This window comes from Vulpes vulpes, chromosome 15 (assembly GCF_048418805.1).
Source record: "Vulpes vulpes isolate BD-2025 chromosome 15, VulVul3, whole genome shotgun sequence".
Classification (NCBI taxonomy): domain Eukaryota; kingdom Metazoa; phylum Chordata; class Mammalia; order Carnivora; family Canidae; genus Vulpes; species Vulpes vulpes.
Window position 1 is genome coordinate 109,857,027 of NC_132794.1, and position 22,980 is coordinate 109,880,006.

The 22,980-nt window shown below is 42.3% G+C and overlaps 1 protein-coding gene across 2 annotated transcripts; it reads left to right on the top strand.

Annotated features, from left to right (window-relative positions):
• Positions 1-2,501: 2,501 nt before the first annotated feature.
• On the top strand, positions 2,502-21,900 carry LOC112928876 (ATPase PAAT-like). Of its 2 annotated transcripts, XM_072740305.1 has the most exons (6): positions 2,502-2,929; positions 3,979-4,182; positions 5,099-5,168; positions 9,333-9,539; positions 14,151-14,605; positions 20,028-21,900. In XM_072740305.1, the coding sequence occupies exons 1-6, from the start codon at positions 2,784-2,786 to the stop codon at positions 20,260-20,262; spliced, it is 1,317 nt and encodes a 438-aa protein (XP_072596406.1). In that variant the 5' UTR covers positions 2,502-2,783; the 3' UTR covers positions 20,263-21,900. The 2 variants fall into 2 exon arrangements, with proteins under 2 accessions (XP_072596406.1, XP_072596407.1); XM_072740306.1 differs by lacking the exon at positions 9,333-9,539 and having other exon boundaries at positions 2,579-2,929.
• The last annotated feature ends 1,080 nt before the right edge of the window (positions 21,901-22,980 follow it).

Consider the following 22,980-nt stretch of genomic DNA (forward strand, 5'->3'; position numbering starts at 1 on the left):
TTATTTTATACAATCCTAAACCACAAGAGAATTACAGTACCTGAAAACTTTAAGTGCAGTACAGAAAAAGCAGTAACACAATGGGAATTCTATACTTGGTTTTCAATGATAAACAGGATTTTTCCCTGCTATCCACGAAAAAAGACATCGTAGGTAGAGAGGAAAGCACAGGCAAAGGTAGGGGAACCTGCGGCATAGGCAGGAGTCACATGTACCAAAGGCTTTATTTTTTTTTTATAAATTTGTTTTTTATTGGTGTTCAATTTGCCAACATACAGAATAACACCCAGTGCTCATCCCGTCAAGTGCCCTCCTCAGTGCCCACCACCCAGTCACCCCCACCCCCCGCCCTCCTCCCCTTCCACCACCCCTAGTTCATTTCCTAGAGTTAGGAGTCTTCATGTTCTGTCTCCCTTTCTGGTATTTCCTACCCATTTCTTCTCCCTTCTCTTCTATTCCCTTTCACTATTATATTCCCCGAATGAATGAGACCATATAACGTTTGTCCTTCTCCGATTGACTTACTTCACTCAGCATAACACCCTCCAGTTCCATCCACGTCAAAGCAAATGGTGGGTATTTGTCATTTCTAATGGCTGAGGAATATTCCATTGTATACATAGACCACATCTTCTTTATCCCTTCATCTTTTGGACACCGAGGCTCCTTCCACGGTTTGGCTATTGTGGACATTGCTGCTAGAAACATCGGGGTGCAGGTGTCCCGGCGTTTCATTGCATCTGCATCTTTGGGGTAAATCCCCAACAGTGCAATTGCTGGGTTGTAGCAGGAAACCACAAATGTTGGAGAGGATGCGGAGAAAAGGGAACCCTCTTACACTGTTGGTGGGAATGTGAAATGGTGCAGCCACTCTGGAAAACTGTGTGGAGGTTCCTCAAAGAGTACCAAAGGCTTTAGATGCTGTGCTAATGGGCAAAGATGGTGGCGGCTCAGGAGCAGGAAAATCAGAGGATGGGGCAAAGAATGAAACAAAGATGAAAATGCGAGCTAATGAGTGAAGAAACTCCTGAAAGTATGCCATGAAAGTTAGTGCTTAGAAACAGAAGAGGCAGAGATGGAAAAAAGATAGAAATCTTTGTCTTTAAAAAAAAAAATCAGGGGATCCCAGGGTGGTTCAGCGGTTTAGTGCCTGCCTTTGGCCCAGGGTGCGATCCTGGAGTCCTGGGATCGAGTCCCGCGTTGGGCTCCCGGCATGGAGCCTGCTTCTCCTTCCTCCTGTCTCTCTCTCTCTCTAAAAAAATTAAATAAATAAATAAATAAATAAATAAATAAATAAATAAATAAAATCTTAAAAAAAAAAAATCAGGACTTGGAGAGATTTATTGGATATATGGGCATGAAAGAAAGGGAAGGCCTATAGCCGTCTTTAGTTTTCTGACCAGTGGCTTTTAACTTTGCATAAGGAAGTCAAAACCCAGTTGAAAGTATTCCTCTTGTTCATTAACTTGCAGGTTGGTATTTCTGGAAAAAAAAAGAAAAAAAGTCTATTTTCCTTTGGAGACCGTCCAATACATTAACATGTGATCCCTTGGTGGTGTTTCTTTCAAACTTGGTGAATCCACCTAATAAACACTCTGCATAACAATACTTAGCAAAAGGTTACAGCCCAATTTTTCTAACAGGTAAAAAAAAAAGAATGAAACAGCTATTGTACAAGTAACTCTTGCTCTCCCAAAGTTTGTGTGACCCTGCTTAGCTTTTACCTTATAATACAGTAAGGCCTCCAAGTTCATAAAAGCAAAATCCTCTTCACCTTTCTTTCGGTTATCTAGAAACCGGTACTAATAACGCAGGTCTTTGTAAAAAAAAAAAAAAAAAAAAAAAAAAAGCACAGAGGAAACACATGCAACGTCTGAGAGGCAGAGGATGCTCTTCCCTTCAGGCCACGTCGGGTTAGGAAAGCTGTTTTTTTTCCGAGAACCCTCTACTTTCGGGACGAGGCAGATCTGTATTCCCGGGAGGTACATATCCTCACGTAACTCAAATAAGACCTTAAGGAACACAAAATAAAAGCTATTTGGCACCGAAACAGAAGTCCCAGAAAAGCAAATCCTAAAACAAAAGTAACAGGGGACAGAGCGAGATTTCTATTCTCCAGAGAGGCTGCTGTCAGCCCAAATCTGAGGAACCCTCACGTCCCCATTTTATTTACTTTATTTGAATCCCATTATCCAGTTTTCTCAAGGTGATGGGCGACAGGAAGAGGCAGGGAGGCACCTGGCACCGCCCCTCCCCCTCCCCCCGCGGCGGCCCCGGGGCGCGAGGTCAGCTCCCCCGCCCCCCCGCCTCCCAGCGGGGTCACTAACGCGGCCGCTGACCGGCCCGAGCAAACCTGCGCCCGCCCCGCTCCTGCCGGGCCGCGGGCTCTCCGCGCCGCCCCCCACCCCGGGCCGCCCGGCAACCGTCGCCCGCGCCGCCCGCTCGCTCCGCCCGCCCACGTGCTAAAACCGCCCGCGCCCGCCCCCGCGCCGCGCCTGCGCACAGCTCCCTCCGGGCCCAGGTGCCGCCGCGCGCATGCTCCGACCCGGGCTCTCCCCCGCCCGCCGGCCGCGGGGCTAGAAGCGCCCGGCCCAGGGCTGCCGGCGCGCGCATGCGCGTCTCCGCTACGCGGCTTTCCTCCCCAAGGGACCAGGAGCCCGGGCCTCGGGCGTGAAGCCCGCGGCGCCGGAAGTGGCCGTGCTCCTCCGCCTCGCCCCGGCCCTGGCGGAAACTGACGCCCTGGAAGAGAGGTTCCGGGCTTGGCCGGGGCTGGCGGCGGCGGGATGGAGAGCGGGGCCGAGGACCCGGTGCTGGCCTCGTCCTGGGATGCCGCCTGCGGAGCCCTGGCCCAGAGCCTGCGTCTCACCCGCGCTGACCTCGGCGCCCGGGGGCTGGACTGGGACGAGCTGCTGGCGCCGCCTGCCGCGGGGTGCGTGGGGCCGGCGGGGCCTGGGGCGGCGGCTGCCGGTGGTCGTGCCCGTGGGGGAGCGCCCAGGAGGGCAGGTGGGGGCGGAGGGGGAGGTGGGGGCGGAGGGGGAGGGGGGAGCGGGGAGGGCAGGTGGGGGCGGAGGGGAGGGGGAGCGGGGAGGGCAGGTGGGGGCGGAGGGGGAGGGGGAGCGGGGAGGGCAGGTGGGGGCGGAGGGGGAGGGGGAGCGGGGAGGGCAGGTGGGGGCGGAGGGGGAGGGGGAGCGGGGAGGGCAGGTGGGGGCGGAGGGAGAGGGGGAGCGGGGAGGGCAGGTGGGGGCGGAGGGGGAGGGGGAGCGGGGAGGGCAGGTGGGGGCGGAGGGGGAGGGGGAGCGGGGAGGGCAGGTGGGGGCGGAGGGGGAGGGGGAGCGGGGAGGGCAGGTGGGGGCGGAGGGGGAGGGGGAGCGGGGAGGGCAGGTGGGGGCGGAGGGGGAGGGGGAGCGGGGAGGGCAGGTGGGGGCGGAGGGGGAGGGGGAGCGGGGAGGGCAGGTGGGGGCGGAGGGGGAGGGGGAGCGGGGAGGGCAGGTGGGGGCGGAGGGGGAGGGGGAGCGGGGAGGGCAGGTGGGGGCGGAGGGGGAGGGGGAGCGGGGAGGGCAGGTGGGGGCGGAGGGGGAGGGGGAGCGGGGAGGGCAGGTGGGGGCGGAGTGGGAGGGGGAGCGGGGAGGGCAGGTGGGGGCGGAGGGGGAGGGGGAGCGGGGAGGGCAGGTGGGGGCGGAGGGGGAGGGGGAGCGGGGAGGGCCGGTGGGGGCCGTGCGGGGGGGGTGGGGGCAGGGGGCGGGCGGGGTCCATCTCCGGGGCACACGGAGGGGCCCGGGCACTTGCTGTGTGGAGATGCGGGGCCCGCGGTGTGGTGTCGCGCCCTGGCGTCCGCGGGTGCTGGGGGCGGGGCGGGGCGGGGCCCCAGGGCTCAGTGGAGCGGGCGAGTCAGGACGACCCGCGGCCTCCCGAGAGCTCGGAGCTCGGAGCAGTGCGCACGACTGGCCCCAGTAACGCGTTGGGCGCTGTTCTCTGCAGCCGAGATCTGGTGGTTTTGAGGACCAGCCCGAGCAGCCCTGGCGAAAAGCCCTGCTTCCTTCACCTGCGCTGTGACCCTGAAGCAGGTGAAGAAATCGCTTCTGTTGGCGTTTTAAGTTCAGCGAGAAACATGGAAGTGTACGCGGGAGAGGAGTACTGTGGCACCAGCAGGGGCAGGAGTGTGTGCGGTGACCTGGACGGCAGGTGGGTGACAGGCCACCTACAGGTGCGGTCCCCAAGCCCTGTGACCGCCCTCAGCTTCGCTGCTAGTCACGACGCCCTGAGCTGATGCCAGACGCCAGGGGGAGAAGATACAAACAGCAGCGGGAGTAGAAGTTTCTCCCTCTACGGGTCTTTGAGGCAGTCTGGGTCAGCTTTCTCCTGGTATAAATGTGCAGACCTGGAGCCGATGGAGGGAGGTGCCTGGGTGGAGGGTCCTACTAGTTAGTCCCACTGTACGGACTGTACAGACTATCATGCAGAGTCCTTATTCCTGCTTCTTGGCTTTCTCCATGAACACAAATGGTCTGTTTCCCAAAGGTAATTTGGCAGTTAGTCTGGAACGTTGAACACATTTTTCTGGAGGAAAGTCCATTACAGATGGTGCACGGCCTCAAGACTGTGCCACACCCGCCTATGTAACCCACAATTCAGCCGGTTATGGTGTGATGTTTCTCTAGGTTCTTATACAAAGACTCGACTGTAATTGAATCTCAGGATTTAAGGAACGGCTTAGAAACAATTTTAAAAATTGTATTATTTGAATGTAGTTGACATACAATATCACATCAGTTTCAGGTATACAACATAGTGATTCAACATCTTTATAGGTTAGCCTAAGTTCACCACAAGTATAACTACATCTGTTACCATACGATGCTATTACGTTATCATTGACTGTATTCTCTATGCTGTACCTTTTATTCCAGCGATTTCTTCCATAACTGGAAGCCTGTGTCTCCTACCCCTCTTCATCCCTTTTGCCCATCCCTCTGGCAACCATCAGTTTTTTTTCTGCATTTTTAGCTGATTTTGCTGTTTCTTTGTTTATTCATATGAAACAAGTTTTAAATGTAACTATTAATAATAATAGTAAAAGTTAAATTCTATTTTATTTTAGGGAGCACAAAATTATTTTCTATATGAAATATTTAAAATTGGAGTCCTGTAGTCATGCTTGTAAAATAAAGGTAAGTCATCACTAGATTTTAACTAATTTGACGGTTGCAAATGTTTTTTGTATGATCTGTAGTTGTTTTGGTTCTGTAATATGGTTAGTCCAATTTTGTTCCTCATTTTTATATAAAAATATGGTGTCATGAAAGCTATAAGTCGTTTTGGCTTTATTATATCTAGAAAGAAGGGATTTAGGGAAGTTATAGAGAAGAGCATCCAAGAGTTAAAGAGATTTGGACTTCTATCTTAAAAATATCATAGAGGTGAACTTGAGTGATAATAACTAGCACCAAGAGAAAAGTTACTGAGCTGGAAGGCATAGGCCCAGGATATTCCTCCTGTTTTGTTGCCTAGTTGGGTGTACCTTGGGCAAATCTGTTTCTTTTGAACTACTTCATGGATAAATTAGAGGACTCCTCCCCACCCCCCAAAAATTATTGATATATACACGAATGAACATTCGTGTATTCATCATTCCTAATAGCCAAAAGGTTACAAAGAAAACAACTGTCCATCACTGAATATGTCAACAAAATATGGTATGCCCACACAATAGAAAATTGTTCAGCATAAAAAGTATATAGAAACACAAATGAACCTTGAAATACACTGTGTGAAAGAAGTTGGGATCACATATTGTATGATTCTGTGTGTGTATGCATATGTAAGGTCCAGAATAGGCAAATCCATAGAGACTGGAAGCAGATTAGTTATTGTCTAGGGCTAAGAGGGTTGGTGGGATGGGGAGTGACTGCCAGTGGGTATAGGGTTACTTTTGGGATATAAAAGTACAATGGCTAGCACCAAAAACCGTAAGATAGCTAGGAATAAGCCTAACCAAAGAGGTAAAAGAGATCTATATTCTGAAAACTATAGAAAACTTAAGGAAATTAAAAGCACACACAGAAATTGAAAAACAATCCATGCTCATGGACTAGAACAAACATTGTTAAAATGTCTATAGTACCCAAGAAGTCTATATATTTAATGCAATCCCTGTCAAAATACCAGGAGCATTTTTCACAGAGCTAGAACAAATAGTCCTAAAATGTGTATGGAACCACAGAAGACCCCAAGTTGTAAAAACAATCCTGAAAAAGAAAAGCAAAGCTGGAGGCATCACAATCCTGTAGTCATCAAGACAGTATGGTACTGGCACAAAAACAGACACGTAGATCAGTGGAACAGAATAGAAAACCCAGAAATTGACCCATGATTATGTGGTCAACTAATCTTCAGCAAATACTGTATGTACAGCATACAGTCCAGTGGGAAAAAAAAGTCTGATCTTGCTGGGAAAATTGGACAGCAACATGTAGAAGAATGAATCTGGACCATTGTCTTACGCCATATACAAAAGTAAATTCAAAATGGATGAAAGACCTAAATGTGAGACAGGAAACCATCAAAGTGCTAGAGAACAGAGGCAGCACCCTCTGATCTTGTCTGGAGCAACTTTTTGCTAGAGGCAAGGGAAACAAAAATGAACTATTGGTACTTCATCAAGATAAAAAGTTTCTGCACAGTGAAGGAAACAATAAGACTAGAAGGCAGCCTATGGAATAGGAGAAGATATTTTCAAATAACATCTGATAAAGAATATCCAAAATCCTTAAACAACTTACCAAAGTCAACACCCCAAAAAATAATCCAATTAAGAAATGGGCAGAAGACATGAATAGACATTTTCCAAAGAAGACATCCATATGGCGAACAGACCTATGAAAAGATGCTGAACATCACTCATCATCAGGGAAATGCAAATCAAAAACAAGATGAGATATCACCAAACATGTGTCAGAATGGCTAAAATTAACACAAGAAACAAGGGGTGTTGATGAGGATGCACAGAAAGGGGAACTCCTTGCACTGTGGGTGGGAATGCAAACTGGTGCAGCCCCTCTGGAAAACAGTATGGAGGTTCCTCAAAAAGTTAAAAATACAGATACCCTATAACCTAGCAATTGCACTACGAGGTATTTACCCAAAGGATACAAAAATATGGATTTGAAGGGGTACATGCACCTTGATGATTATAGCAGCATTTTCAACAATAGCCAAACTGGAAAGAGCCCAACGATCATTGGCTGATGAACGGTTAAAGAAGATGTGGTATACATATATATATATATACAGTGGAGGATTAATCAACCATCAAAACAAATGAAATCTTGCCATTTGTAACAACGTGGATGGAGCTAGAGTATATTACATTAAATGAAATAAGTCTTGGCAGAGAAAGACAAATTCCGTATGATTTCACTTATATGTGGAATTTAAGAAAGAAAACAGGTGAACATATGTGGAGGGTGGGGAGAAGAGAGAGGGAAAGAAACCAAAAGAGACCCTTAAAGGTGAAGAACAAACAGGATTGCTGGAGGAGGTGGGTGGGGGATGGGCATTAAGGAGGGCAGTTGTTATCATGAGCACTGAGTATTTTGTGTAAGGGATGAATCACTGAATTCTATTCCTGAAACCAGTATTGCACTGTATGTTAACTAGAATTTAAGTAAAAAATCTGAAAAGAAAAAAATACAACAAAATTGCAATGGCCACACAACTCTGTGAATATATTAAAATCCACTGAATTATATACTTTAAATCATTTTTTTGGCATGTGAATTATATCTCAATAAAGCTATTTTTATAAATTTTTTTAAAAAGAAATAAATCTTTGCTCTCTTTTTATCTCAGCATTACTTTATACAGGTTATATTGTTTAGAATAAGAAATGATAAGTAATTTCATGGCCTGCTGGTAGCAAATTTACAGAACTGTTTATTCCAAGACATGTTTTATGCAATATATATTAATAGTTTCCAGATTTACTTTAATGAAGTGTTTCATTCAAATACTCAAGTATTTGAAGGCCTACTGAGGCTAGATATATGATTAGGCATGTAGGAACTAGCGGTAATAAAATGCCCTCATGTTGCTGACATTCTAGTGTGATGAAGTAGGTAAGCTGACTCAATGAGTAAACTATGTCCCATATTCAGTGGTGGGGCGATGGGGATGAAAAAGCAGAAAGTAGGTAGTAGGGAGGTTAGAAGGTAGGTATATAAATTGAATGCGGAGTTCCTTAATTGTTGAGGACCATCACCTCTTTGGTGCCACACTCAGAGTTCTTGCATCATGTGTTCTGACCTGTGTTGTCCTATTACATATGGTTTTGTGTGTGTTTCTGAAAGTGTGTTTTTGTTAACTGTTTATGGAAGTTCTATGGGAGTGCTAAGGGGAGTCTCATTAGAGAAATCCTAGGCCCACTAAAGTTTATTCTGGGTCAATAGTATATGAAAGCTAATAGTTAGCCATCTTTTTTTTTTTTTTTTTGAGCACTTACTCAGTAGTAGGTACTGGGAATTTTAACACCTAATCTTCATAACAACCATGTAAAAATAATTGTTATTACTCTCCTTATTTTATTCTTGACTCGGGTTTTTGGCCTTTCCCAGGGACACACAGGCTTTAAGTAGAGTCATCATGGACCCTGTCTGATTCTAAATCCTGTTCCTTTCCACTTTGCTACCTTGTTGTCCATGTCACACAAGATATGTCTTTTGGTTCAGAAACCTGGATGAAATAAGGCAACATACAGCATTGGGCAAGCCACTGCTATAGAAGCCCAAGAGCTAGGTTCCAAGCTTGACATTTCCCAATTTGGATAATCCTTTGACAAATTAGAAAATCACCCCTGACCTCATCTTTTGTATGTGTGAACCAGCTGGTTTTGTTAGACCATTCTGAATTTCTCTTACAATTCTAAATTCTAAAAGTTGACTTATTTTTAGTATTTTGGTAAATACTTGGACGTGCTTTTGTAAAGCCTTCTTTTGTATTAAATAATAATATAGCTAACTGTGCTGTGTTTGGTTCTCAGATTGGTATAGCTTATTTTTATTCATTAATTTAAGTGAATGAAACTTTATTGGAGCCCCTCCTGTATATCTGCATATTTTTCACTTTGAAATGATATTCTTTATATAAAAAGTTCTTATGAGCCTCATAGTAAATTAGAAGTGCTGATCATTACAATTTTCAGGAAAACTTAAAATTGAAAATGTATTTAAAGTTTGTGTTCCTAAATACATTATTATTGCTAGTTGATATAGAAAAGTGACCTTAAATAGTGATTTTTGTTTAATATCATTTTCTGGGACTCTTTTGTGTTATAATAGTTGCTCTCCTTTGGTGAAAATCAGTGTGTGTTCATCAGTAAAGTTGTGGTACAATTGAGGCGGGTTTCAGCAAATTCTTCAACAAGCTCTCCTGCTCTAGGATCAAGGATAGACCTGCAGAGGGTCCAAACTCTCATGGAGGCCATGGGGTCAAAGTTGTCACCTGGCGCTCAGCAATTGATGAATATGGTTCGATTTCAGCAGCAGGTAGGTAGAGATGGATTCTGTCCAGGTACTGTTAAAAATTTCAAAATGACAGCTTTTTATAAGTAGGTCAAACTAATTGACCTTTGAACTTTTACATTGATTTGTTTTTTATATTTATTTGCTTTTGTAAACTAGCATTTTGTAGAATTTCTCTTCTGCAAAATATCTTATTACAGATCTTCACAATTTTCCATGTATTTACTTACTTATTGAGTGCCTTTTTGGTAAATAAGGCAATGTTTTGAGAACTTAAGAAAGTTCAAAGGTCAATTAGTTTATAGCCTATCTTTAAGTGTCTTTGTAGTTTTCCTTTTATCTAGGCCTTTAAGGAAGAAGGACAGGACTGGGCAAGTAAATTTGGAGGGATGCAATTTGAGAGAAAATAGCATTGCGTAACCCTTTAGTGCTAGAAGGAACAGTATATACCTAGGAAATGCCCAGAAGTTCACTTCCCTGGGGTAAAGAAGTAATAGGAGTTTAGCTTGGGGCTGGAACACAGAGGGCTTTGAATGTTATTTTAAGAGTTCATATATGGTTGTGCCTACATTTTGAGATATTTTGACCCAGCATTATTGCATAAGAGGAATAATTAGGAGCAATGAATCAGTAGGGCAGTAGGGTAGGAGACTCCAGGGGGAGCAGCTACATATCTCTTCCCTCATCCAGATAAGAGTTAAGGATGGTCTAAAATTGAGTATGTAATAACCTGATACTGGATCATGACACATTACCTCTTTGGTGCCACACTCAGAGTTCTTGCATCATGTGTTCTGACCTGTGTTGTCATATTACATATGGTTTTGTGTGTGTCTCTGAAGGTAAGTGTGTTTTTGTTAACTGTTTATGGAAGTTCTATGGGAGTGCCATAGTGATGGTGCCATCAACACTAGAAACTAACTTGATACTGGTATTGCCAGAGAAGAATAGAGTTAAAGGTGACATTGAGGTTTTGAAGATGATGATACCAACAATATAAATGGAAACCAGGGGAGGAGACTGCTTGGGAAAAAGGGAGTTTGATTTTGGGAATATTGCGTGGTAGATATAAACCAAATAGTGCTTGAAATGATGCTGCAAGCTTTTGGAAGCACTGGTCAGGGTGGGGAGTGGAGAAGCAGAAGGGAGGTTTGAGAGATGTATCCCCAGTAGAGGGCAGGGAAGGTAGTGAAGGGAGAGCGGGAGCAAGGAAGAAACGTTCATGGGGGAGTCACTATGTTTGGTAAGGATATAGGAAGTGGGAAAATGACCAGAACAGCCCAAGACAACAGTGTGACCAAGTAGCACCAGGGGGGATCTGATCTCAGAAGACCTGACTGCAGGTTGTGGTGCTGACATTAGTAGTTCTGTTATTTGGCATCGCTTCATCTTTTTGAGGTAAGTTTCCTTGTGTTTAAAATCTAAACGATAATACTGCTAGGATCATAGGATTAATGGGAAAATTTGAAAGAAATGTTGCTTTTGGGTTGCTTGTGTTCTTAAAAGTTTTGTTGATTTTTCTTACTCTGTTTGAAGTTGAAATTTGCGGGCTCTGATTCGGTTTTACTTTACAATTTAGAAAAATTCAATAGGAATTCTGTATCAAAGTGCCTAGCCTATAGCATTCATTTAATGCTGCCTGAATGGAAGGATGCACCCCATTTTTCTCAAAAAAAAAAAAAATACCCAGTTATGCAGGATTTACATTGTTTACTTTTTTGACCTTTAAAATACAAATATCTTTTTTCCTTGCTTTTTCAAGGTGATACTTATGTAAACTTCTTATAATAAAAGTTAGACAATCCTTTCAGATATCTGAAGAAATATTCAGAAATAAACACTTAGCTTTTCACAAGTCTGGGGGTAAGTGTGCACATATATAAAATTATGTATATACACATATACGTAGTTCTTTACATATTCGTGTATAGATGTATGGACATAATTCTGCATGAATTATGCTTCTATATTCTTTTTTTTTTTTAAGATATATTTGTTCATTCAGAGAGAGCGAGAGAGAGGCAGAGACACAGGCAGAGGGAGAAGCAGGCTCCATGCAGGAATCCTGACGTGGGACTCGATCCCAGGTCCCCAGGATCACACCCCGGGCTGCAGGCAGCGCTAAACCGCTGCGCCACCGGGGCTGCCCTGCTTCTATATTCTTTTAAGCTTTTATGCTTTTATGGTCTTTTAAGCTACTCTGTGTTTTTTATATAACATGTGACAAATTCTAAGCAATACATACATATAAATTATTTTATATATATTGCTCTGCCTACTTTTAAAAGGGTTTGGTGGACTTTGCAAGGCAACATATGACAGCACAAGAAAATTAAAAATAGACTTACCTATGAATTGCTTGATATTTAATACAAAGAGGAAAAGGAAATTACTTTCAGAGCTCTCATCTGAGAAAAATATGACTAATTTTTATAATAGTGAATTTCTAATCAAAATTTGTTATATTAGAAAAGAAAATTTCATATAGCAAATAGCTTATCTGCATTTAGATTTTTTAAATTGTAATTTTTGCCAAATTAATTCTCATACACAATTTTGACATTGATTTCTTGCTGTTTATGCAGAATTTTCAATTTTCTGGGGCACTTGAGTGGTTCAGTCTGTTAAACATCTGACTTTTGATTTCAGTTCAAATCATGATCTCCAGATTGTAAGATCGAGCCCCTATGGGGGGCTCCATGCTGAGCATGCAACCTGCTTGGGATTCTTTCACTCTCTCACTCTCTCTCTCTCTCTCTCTCTGCCCCCCCTTCCCCCCTCCCTCGCTCACTCCTCATTCATGCACTCTTTCTCTCCAAAGATAAAATTAAATTAAAAAAAATAATTTTCAAAAAAAAATAATAATTTTCAATTTTCTGTCATTAAGGTTGTTGTACTATTGTAGTACTATTGTAGTACTACCAAAAATAATTTAGCTTTGTCATCATGAATAAGTCTCCTTTCTACCAAAGGAGACTATTTAATTTTAAAATTTTGTATATAATTATATGTGTATTATATATATATATATTATATAGTTTGCCGTCCAAGGTTTATCCAGAACTTGCATTCAATAGAAGATAACATTTCTTTATAAAGAGTATTCCTCCAAAGTACGATTCAGTAAAAGAAATTTCATGGAGACCTTTCAACTCCTACCCCACCAACTTCCCTGGCTTTCATTATTCCCCTTTTCTCCTTTATTTTTCCTTAAAGTATTTATCCCGTCTCCATCCACATGATATATTGCCTGCCTTCCTACTTTCCTTCCTTCCTTCCTTCCTTCCTTCCTTCCTTCCTTCCTTCCTTCCTTCCATTGTTTCCTGTTCCTGTATTGGTTTCACATATTGGTGATTTTCATTTGTTTTGTTCACTCACTCATTTCCTATACCAGAAACACAGAGCAGATTTCTGGTAAATGTTTGTTGACTGAATGAGTTTTGGGTTGGTTTGATCCAGGAATCATTTTTTAGAGTGTGTAGACAATGTATATATTGAGTTTCTTTAGCTAACCTTTATAATACTTTTCTCAGTCTCTTTCAGTAGGTGTTGATCAACAGTAAGGATGCAATGGCATCTTCCAATTAAAATCTTTAATAGAGTTTTGTGTTTCCAATTTAGGATATAGGTCTATAACCTAACAGTTTAGTGGACTAGAAGTAGTTTTGCTTTTTTCTTGCAGAAATATTGAAAAGCATAGCAAGGAGCATTGCAAGAATGTGCCCCTGTATGGGAGACCGTGTAGCCCCATCACAGAAGTGAGCCAGAATCTTCTCATGAAATAATGGAGTATTGCCAATTCAGTTGAGGCCATAAAACATAATCTGTTATCCTACAAATCATTAAAGCAGACATAGCCAAAAGTTGGCTCATTGTTGCCATGCAGATGTCACAAATGTACTGATGAAGCATCAGACTTCTAGTATATAAACTATCTGGTGTATCTTCCATGATAAGCTAGTTATAAAACATTTCCTTAGGGATCCCTGGGTGGCTCAGTGGTTTAGCACCTGCCTTTGGCCCAGGGCCTGATCCTGGGGTCCTGGGATCGAGTCCCACGTCAGGCTCCCTGCATGGAGCCTGCTTCTCCCTCTGCCTGTGTCTCTGCCTCTCTCTGTGTCTCTATCATGAATAAATAAATAAAATCTTTTTAAAAAATTTCCTTAGATTAGCTTATATATGAATCTTGATGGATGACATTTAATTCTAAGAAAATCATCAATTACTGTTACTCAGTTGATAGTACTAGATTTAATTAACATAAATTAAGGAGGCCTTTGTAGTGGAGACATTAATGCTAATGCAGTTTTACTAAGCATGCTAACATTTAATATTTCCTTTAGGAAAAACTATAGTGAAATCATTAAAAGCCTTGACTCTGGAGGTAGGTGGCCTGGGTTCATGTCCCAGTTCTGCCACTTACTAGTTGTGTTACTTTCGCCTGGTTACCTTTAGCCCTTGTTTTACCTTAGCCTTGATCTCCTCAATTTAGGATTGGGGTAGTAATCTAATAGCTTCCTTCCTATGGATGCTTTGAGGACTGGATGAAAGAATGCACCTTGCCTGACTTATAGCAATTACCCCCAAAGTTAGCTGTCATTACTATCAATAGTAACGTGGATTTATTTACCTTAGAATTGTGTTCCCATTGGAGAGCAGCTTCAGTCGGTTTTGGGAAATCCTGGTTACAAACGCATGATGGACCTGCAGTCGCCATCTGCTTCAGGAACCTTGGACAAGTCACCCTCCACGCCTTTCCCTTTTAGAACTGGATTGACATCCGGATCCGTGGCTGAAGACTTAAAAGCTTATATTGATAAAAGTCTGCAGCCACTTGGTGGAGGAAACATGACAGACCTCAAAGATTATAACGTGGTGCCACAAAACCATTCTCTTCTTGAGAATGACCTCAGAAGTGCAGTTTCTTCTTTCCTACCGAAGAAAGCAAGTGATCACTCAACTCTACCTAACTCTGAGTTGCCGCCTTTTCTCCAGAATCTGTGTAGTCAAGTTAACCATCTCCGTGTGGGACATAACACCAAGTGGCAGGAAAGCATCACTAAGGCCAGTGAAGGCGTTGTTGGTGTTGGGTAAGTATTTATTTTGAGACAGACATGGTTTAGATTTCATAGAAGAATCAGTTGTAAGAAAATAGATTTGTTTCACTAACAATTTACTGTCTGAAGCTGTTTCCACAGGTAATCTTTGAAGCTTCCACATTTTAGCATTATCACAGTTACAGGGGATAAATATTCTACAGGGTAGAATGAATCACTTTTGAAGAAGTACCTAAAACTGAAGGTGTTGGTTACTTCTTAGGCATTTTATGGAAGGAGTACAAGCATCACATAAGGGAGTACAAAGTGGTGTGAATGGGGAGGAGCCGTGGGAACCATGACAAGATCTGATCTTGTTTGTCCCAGGCTAATTTTGGAGTCATCAAGACATAATGCATAAGCCCTTATCTGCCGATCTCATAATTCCAATTTGGGGGCAGTCTTAGTTTGATTAAAGGGTAGCTGAGTATATTTAGTATGTTTCCCATCCTTTATGTAGATGTGATATGTCAAAATATTGCACTAGACTGAAATTCAGGACTCCAGTCATAGTCCTGGCTTAACTAATTTCCCTTATTATTTAAATCTTGTGACTTAGATTTTTTTCACTTGTAAAATGATATTAAATGGTTGAAATTTTCTTTTTTTTGGAGATTAATTTCTTTATTTTAGAGAGCAAGAAAGCACAGGCTTAGAGGGTGCGGGTGAGTTTAAATCTCAAGCCAACTCCACACTAAGCATGGCGTCCACATGGGGCTTCATCTCAGGATCCTGAGATCATGACCTGGGCTGAAATCAAGGGTCAGATGCTTAACCAACTGAGCTATCCAGGCACCCCTGCTTGAAATTCTCTTAAAGTCTCTGATAGGGAAGCCTGGGTGGCTGAGTGGTTGAGCATCTGCCTTTGGCTCGGGTTATGATCCTGAGGTCCTGGGATTGAGTCCCACGTCTGGCTCCCTGCAGAAAGCCTGCTTCTCCCCCTGACTATGTCTCTGCTTCTCTGTCTGTGTCTCTCATGAATAAATAAATAAAATCTTTAAAGAAAAAAAAAATCTCTGATATAACATTGAAATTTGAGGATTTTAATAAGTTATTGGGAAAAAATGGTTTTTATTCAATAAGGATATTTATTACTTAGTAATATTATATTTTAGTAAGGATACTCAATAAGGAAAAGTAACTTTAGTCTTCAGTTGTTGACAGCTTACATCAGTGAACTAGCTGGTATGTGATATAGCAAAACAAAAAAAACTACTGAGATTAAAAACTGCTTCTGGGTCCAGCTGAGATTGAATGTCCCCATCCCTCTCAGGTCTGTCATGTAAAGTGAATAAACCTTTTTTAAATTTTAAACAGAAATGATGGAAGAGAGTTTTATTCAAGCCCAAAGTAGGATAGCTGCCCTGGATACACAGTCCTCACAAAGAAGAGGATTGGAACGGTGAGAAGGGTGATACTTAGGAAGGGTGATTCGTATTTTTTTCTCCAAGCAAGGAACGTGTGTTGCAGGGTGACTTTTTTTTTTTACATAAAGAGGCACAAATCATGACAAAGGACATTCCAGAAAGGTACAGATTTTATCATATGTTTTTAGTATATGTAAGAGTGTATTGCATTAATCTTAGGACTAAAGAAGTTTTTTAAATTTTTCTTATCTTTATGTTTGCAATGTTCCTTTTTGATTACTTGTTTTTTTAACAAAGCAGATAGACAATGTGTGCTTGGGGCAGAATTGGGCCTGAGCTTTGAGATTTCACCCAATCATTTTGACCTTGGTAAAGTGTTAAAGTCAAGCCTTCTTGGAAACCTGGGAGCAGGGCCATTGAACATTAAAGCTGAAAATTTCTTTTACCAAATCCTCCCCTTTACAAATAGAAAACCCTGGATATAATAAACATATAGTAACTGTAAAAGATAGAAGTCAGACTGCTTAGGGACTATAAGGTACTGTCCCTTAATTCCCAGTTTCTGAGATTCTTTCTCATCATAAATCAGTGTTGGACTTTGTCAGATATTTTTTCTACATCAGTTTATGTGATCATGAATTTTCTTCTATAGTTTGTTGATATGGTGAATTACATTAATTTTCAAATACTGAACCAGCCTTACATACCTAGAGTAAATCCTGCTTGGTCATAGAGTATAATTCTTCTTTTTTAAGCATTGCTACATTTAATTTGCTTATATTTGTCAAGTATTCTCATATCTAATTCATGAGAGATAATGATCTGTATTTCCTTTTTCTTACACTGTCTTTGGTTTTATATCAGGGTAATACTAGCTTCCTGAAATGAGTTCTGTGTTTTAGAAGAGATTGATATAAAGTTGCTCTTTTTAAAACTTGTGGTAAAATTCTCCAAAGAAACCAGCTGGCTTGAATGTTTCTTTCTTGGGAACTTTTTAATTACATACTCGATTTCTAACAATGAAGTTGTCAGTTCTCCCACTGATATACAGGCCTAAAGTAGAGATTACTTAAAATCTTTAAAAACAGAAACACAAAGCTATAAAACTTCCCCAGTAATATATAGGAGAACATTTGGGGACCTAAGACTAGGAAAAGACCCTTAGATGATTCCAGAATCACAGTAATGCTAACATCAATACTAGATCCTTCAAAATATAAAACTTCTGCCTGTGAAAGACCCTGTTAAGAGGATTAAAATACAGATACAAACTGGGAGAAAGTATTCAAGTCACAAATTTAACAAATGACCTACATTTCTGTAGCTCCCAAAATTCACATTAGAAGAAAATTCAATTAGAGGATGGGCAACTGAGACATTTTACCAAAAAAGGCACACAGATCAAATAAGCAAATGAAGAGATGATCATCACTGACCTCATGGCTCCCAGGGAAATGAATATCAAAACCATAAGATGCTACTACATGGTTATTTGAAGGCTAAAGTAAAAACACAAAATGGTAGCAATACCAGATGCTGCTGAGGATATGGAGAAACTGGATGTCTTCTACATTGCTGGTGGGGGCGTAGAATGCTATAGCCACTGTAACAATACCTTGGCAGTTTCTTGAAAACTAAACATAACAGTTAATGTGTGATCTGGCAATCCAACTCCTGAGCCTTTGTCCCAGAAAAATGAAAACTTCTGTCCACACAAGGAACTGCCCAGTTCTGCATGCAAAGCCTTATTTCTATGTAATAGCCCCAAACTGGAAACAACCAAAATGTCTTAAAATACATGAAGAGTTAAAACAAACTGTGGTATGTCCATATCACGGGATGCTAATCAACAAAAAGGAACGAACCATTGACTCACACAACAATAACTTGGATGGCTCCCAAGAACATTATGCTGAATGACCAAAGAGAATCTCAGGTGGTCACATACTATGTGATTGCATTTGCACAACATTCCCAGCTAAAGTGGTAGAGATGGAGACCATTGGTGGTTGCCAGGTGTTAGGGGAGTGGCTGTGACAGGGTGGCAGGAGGGAGATGCTTGTAGGAAAGGAGGAGTTGTGCATCTCAGCTGCGGTGGTGTTCACGTGACTGGGTGTACATGGGAGAGGGTAGCATACACACACTGCCAGCATCAGTTTTCTGGTTTTGTGTTCTACCAGAGTTAGGTGAGGTGGGACCATTGGGACCATTGGGTGAGGGTACTGGGAACTCTAGCATCTTTACAACTTCCTGTGACTCTGTAGTTACTTAGAAAACAGTTTAAAAAAAACCCTTACGGGATCCCTGGGTGGCGCAGCGGTTTGGCGCCTGCCTTTGGCCCAGGGTGCAATCCTGGAGACCCGGGATCGAATCCCACATCAGGCTCCCGGTGCATGGAGCCTGCTTCTTCCTCCGCCTGTGTCTCTCTCTCTCTCTCTCTGTGACTATCATAAATAAATTAAAAAAAAAAAATTAAAAATAAATAAATAAATAACAAACCCTTACATATACTGGAATGAGGCTGTCAAACTTTTTGGTCTTTACACTGAAAAATAATTGAAGCCTCTAAAAAACCTTTATTTATGCAGACTATATAAAAGGATTCATTTGTTGAAAAATAACAACAAATACCTGTTCCCGCTATATAGGAACGTAACAGTTTTTATGAAAAATGTCTTTTCTAAGAAGCTTAGCGAGAATGGTATCCTGTGAAATGTATAGACTCAATAATAGCTTCTGGTTGCATTCTCATCTATATTGCCACCCCTCCCCCCCCTCCAAGCGTGTAGCCTCAGTAGCTAGGAAGACACAGAAGTGGAAAGAACAGGGATCCCTGGGTGGCACAGCGGTTTGGCGCCTGCCTTTGGCCCAGGGCGCGATCCTGGAGACCCGGGATCGAATCCCACGTCGGGCTCCCGGTGCATGGAGCCTGCTTCTCCCTCAGCCTGTGTCTCTGCCTCTCTCTCTCTGTGTGTGTGTGACTGTCATAAATAAATAAAAATTAAAAAAAAAAAAGAAGAGAGAACAAATGGGGTTAATCTCTGAAGAAAAGATTTTTACCCTAAGTTTACTACCTTTGGAAAGTCTAAGAAACATAAGAATACACAACCACAACTTGTGTTAATCACCTGAGCAGTGACATTACACCTTGGGTAGCCTCTGGAAAATGTCCCTGTATGTTCTTGAGAATCCCGAGGATGAGTTCAGATAACATCTTAGTAGTAGCAGGAGCACATTTGCCACTTCATGGAAGCTGAAAACGTCATGGCGACCCCAGGGTTGTGTGGACCATACTCAGTCACTGCCCTAGTGTTCATTGGTTGTGAACTTGAGAAACTGAGTGCTTTTTACTTTTTTTTTTTTTTTCAGATTTTATATATGTGCATATGTATGTATGTATGAATGAGAGGGAGCATGAGCTGAGGGAGGGCAGAAGGAGAAGCAGACCCCTCCCCCCCCCAGCAGAAACCCTGAGATCATGACTGAGCCAAAGTCAGACACTTACCTGACTGAACCACCCAGGTGCCCCATTCTACTATTTTTATTTCTACTTGCCCATTCCAGTTATATTCAGTTTTAAACGTTTTCATATTAGGTTAGAAAAGAATCATCCAGTTATTAAATGAGGTGGTTCAAGTGACAAAAGACAAACCTAGTAATTGTAGAGTTGTTGGGGGAGGTTCTTGGAAGACCTACATGGAGACTTTTAACAACTGGGCGAGATCAGTTTTGAATTGGGGCTCAAAATCCAAAGACCTTTAGTAAAGACTTGTTCTTTGAGCGTAGACACTCTGTCTTCATTGTTACAGTCTCATTTCAGTTGTATGCTGAGATGTTGAAAGAAAGGTACAGAATGCTTTGTGCGCTCAGGTGGTGGTTGCCTGTTGCAGATGTATTTTGGCAGCTGGAAATAGGTCATGCGGGGACGGCACGGTTGCCCAGACTGATTTCCGCACTGTAGGTTGGCTGCTGGTGTTAGTATAGTTGGGCTGTTTGTGTTATGAGATCAGAGATAACTGTTGTACTGGCCTTTGAAAATGTATTTTTAGAATGGAAGAGCAACCTGTGTGTTCCTACTTGGAGAAGATTCTTACTAAAAACTTGGAACTGATGGAAAAGAGACTCGTGGACTACGTCGACCAGCGACTGTGTAAACTCCAAGAGCACATGGACGCCAAGATTGCTCTGTTAATGGACCTGCTGCAGAGTCCCTACTCCCCACCCCCGGGGACGGCCCTCAGACCCTGTGACTCTGGAGAAAGATTTTCAAATGGAGAAAGATAAGTGCTCAACCTGTACGGTGCGCTACAGATATTTATTACGTATTTATTGCAAAGCCTAAACCCCCAAGGTTCAAAGCAAGTATTTCATGTCATTTGAGGATCATCCTCTCCCTTCCATCAAGTGACCTCCGTGTTCATTTAAACTGTACTTGTTACTGTAAATCCAGTACTTTGCACTAGAATTAACAGGATAGGGTTACCTACTATTTTTGTTCAATACTGTTTACTTTTATTTTTTATTTGTATTTACTTTTATTTTTGTTTAAGTGTTTTAACTTAACGATTTGTATTTTAACTCATGAATCTGTTTTATATATGTGTTTAAGTGCTGTTTTAATTTATACAAAGGCCCTATGTTTTAGGTGTGTGAAAAAAGTACAGTGTTTGATATATTTTTATCTAATTGATTGTTCTTAGAAACCTTAGACTATTTAGGCCTTGCTTGCAACCTTTAATTCCCAGTCACCAAATTACATTTCATATTGTTTATTTCAGATAAAAAAATTAAACGTGTTTCTGCACCTTTAGTTTACATCGGGGCCATTAATTTTATGTTCTGTCACATTGAAGCTATACTGTGGGTAGGGGAGAACATCAAACTGGCCCTTTTTTTGTTAAGATTATTACTTTAGATTTTGCGTTTGATGTAAAACAAGAGAAGTTATCCTGTTTCATTTCAGTAAACACAACTTTTTTGAGTTGATAGTGGTTCTTCTTTCCAGAGCCCTTCCCCGGTACGTTTAACATGTGAAGTGCTGAGCCTCTGCATGCAAAGATGAAGGCATATGAATCAAGGAGATTGTGCCTCTGTGGCGGATGTAATTTTCAGAAATTATGACTATTTTATGTGTCTTGAGGGCTGGTATATTTGCATCTAAAAAAATAAATGTATCTACTCTGGAAACTATGTGTCTTATATAAATACAAAATTTTTTTGAAGATTTTATTATTTAAGAGAGAGCAAGAGAGCGAGAGAGAGAGAGCATGCGCAAGCGCACATGTAGGGGAAGGGGCAGAGGACAAGGGAGACACAGATTCCCCTGAGCAGGGAGCCAGACTGGGGGCCTCAATCCCACGACCCCGGGATCATGACGTGATCCGAAGGCAGACGCTTAACCAACTGAGCCACCCAGGCACCCCAGAAATATTTTCATCTAATATTTGTTCAAAATGAAAATGATGTTTTACACTCCTTGCATGTTTTGGTGAATATAGTTTTTTAAAGTGAGAACTAATACAGTGTTCATTTATGAATCATTCTGACCTCAGTGACAGGAGGTCTGTATATTACTTTTTTCAAGCTTTTCCTAATTTTATTCACAACCTATGTAGCCAGTAAATAGCATTTCTACCCACAGTCGGAAAATGTGTTGCACTTAAAGCTCAACCCTTCTGTTAATAGCTGTACAGTTTCTGATAGTTGTGGTCTGTTCTTTGGTTCAGAAATTGCCTCAAAATAGTTACAACTAGAACACACAAGGTGTTTTATAAAATGATTAGAATAATACAATATTCATGACTATAGTACTAGAAATAATTCATATGTGCTTTAATTCCTGATTTTCCATTTAATTTTTCTGTGTTAATGAAGACCTTACATTTTATATGTATTAAACATTCAGAAGTATTTTCTTAAAAACTGTTGTGCATAATGTATTTATTGCTTTATTATTATTTCTGAAAATATTGCCTGAATTTGCTCCACAGAAGCAGCAGCTATAATACTTACAAACTCTTTATTATTAAGTCTTTTTTTTTTCTTGTGAGTTTTCTCCACATACAATAAGCCAAGTCTGCAGAGTAATGTGTGTTCTAATTTCCCCATTTTTACCACTTTGAGCGTCCTTTCGTCTCCTTTCCCATGGAGGCTTGCTGAGGTTTCCATTCCACTTCCATAAGTGGATCGATTGTCAGTGTTTGGGGTGCAGGGCAGAGAGAGTTTATGCCCTGCTGCCCTAGGACTCTTCTTAAGGTGTGGCCGCGGAGACTGGCATTGGAGGCTCTTCCTCACTCAGCCCCAGCCCAGCTTTCCAGCCTCATCAGCCACCTCCACGTCACCTGCTGTGCCAGCCTGTCCTTTCTTCCCGCAGCACCTCACATTGCTGGTTCCAGCAGAACAGGAATGTTCTCCTCTGGTTCCCACCTCTCCCTACCCTACACTAGCATTCCAGCTCAGCACAGATGCAGCCTTCAGGAAGCCACCCTGGGTCCCTCCCTCCCTCCCCCGGGAAGGAAGCAAGCAGCTGGATGAGTGAAACAGGCAACACAGAAGGCTCTTTTCGGAGCACGGAAAACAGTCTAGGTTGGCTAATGCATAGGATGCAGGTGAGGCCTGGGGAGGGAATGCAGAGGGAAGGCCTGAAAAGGTGGCCTGGCTTTGGCTTTGGAAAACCCTGAATGCTCCACTCTGGAGATTTGTCAACACCAAGGAATCAGTGGTTTAAGAGGAGTGACGTGGTCATCTCTGGGCCTCAGAAAGCCAACCAGAGTGGGACTTTGCTCACGAACCCACTTGCAGAATTTCTAGGCGTTCTGCTTTGCGCTGCAGCAGAATCTGGGTGCTGTGAATGCAGAACCCCCTTAACATGTGATTGCCTGACAAGTTAGGTCCTCATTTCTCATCGTTTGCTCTTCGATCTTTGTCAGAATCACTTGGGGAACTTGTCAAACATGAAGGTTTCTCGAGCCCCAACACACTTCTTCTGAATCAGACCAGAGG

Excerpts from the sequence above, each read along its gene's own strand:
- LOC112928876 (XM_072740305.1), top strand. The coding sequence starts at position 2,784 with ATGGAGAGCGGGGCCGAGGACCCGGTGCTGGCCTCGTCCTGGGATGCC. Across the intron at positions 5,169-9,332 it reads GTCATGCTTGTAAAATAAAG|TTGCTCTCCTTTGGTGAAAA; the intron begins GTAAGTCATCAC and ends GTGTTATAATAG. Across the intron at positions 9,540-14,150 it reads TGGTTCGATTTCAGCAGCAG|AATTGTGTTCCCATTGGAGA; the intron begins GTAGGTAGAGAT and ends TATTTACCTTAG.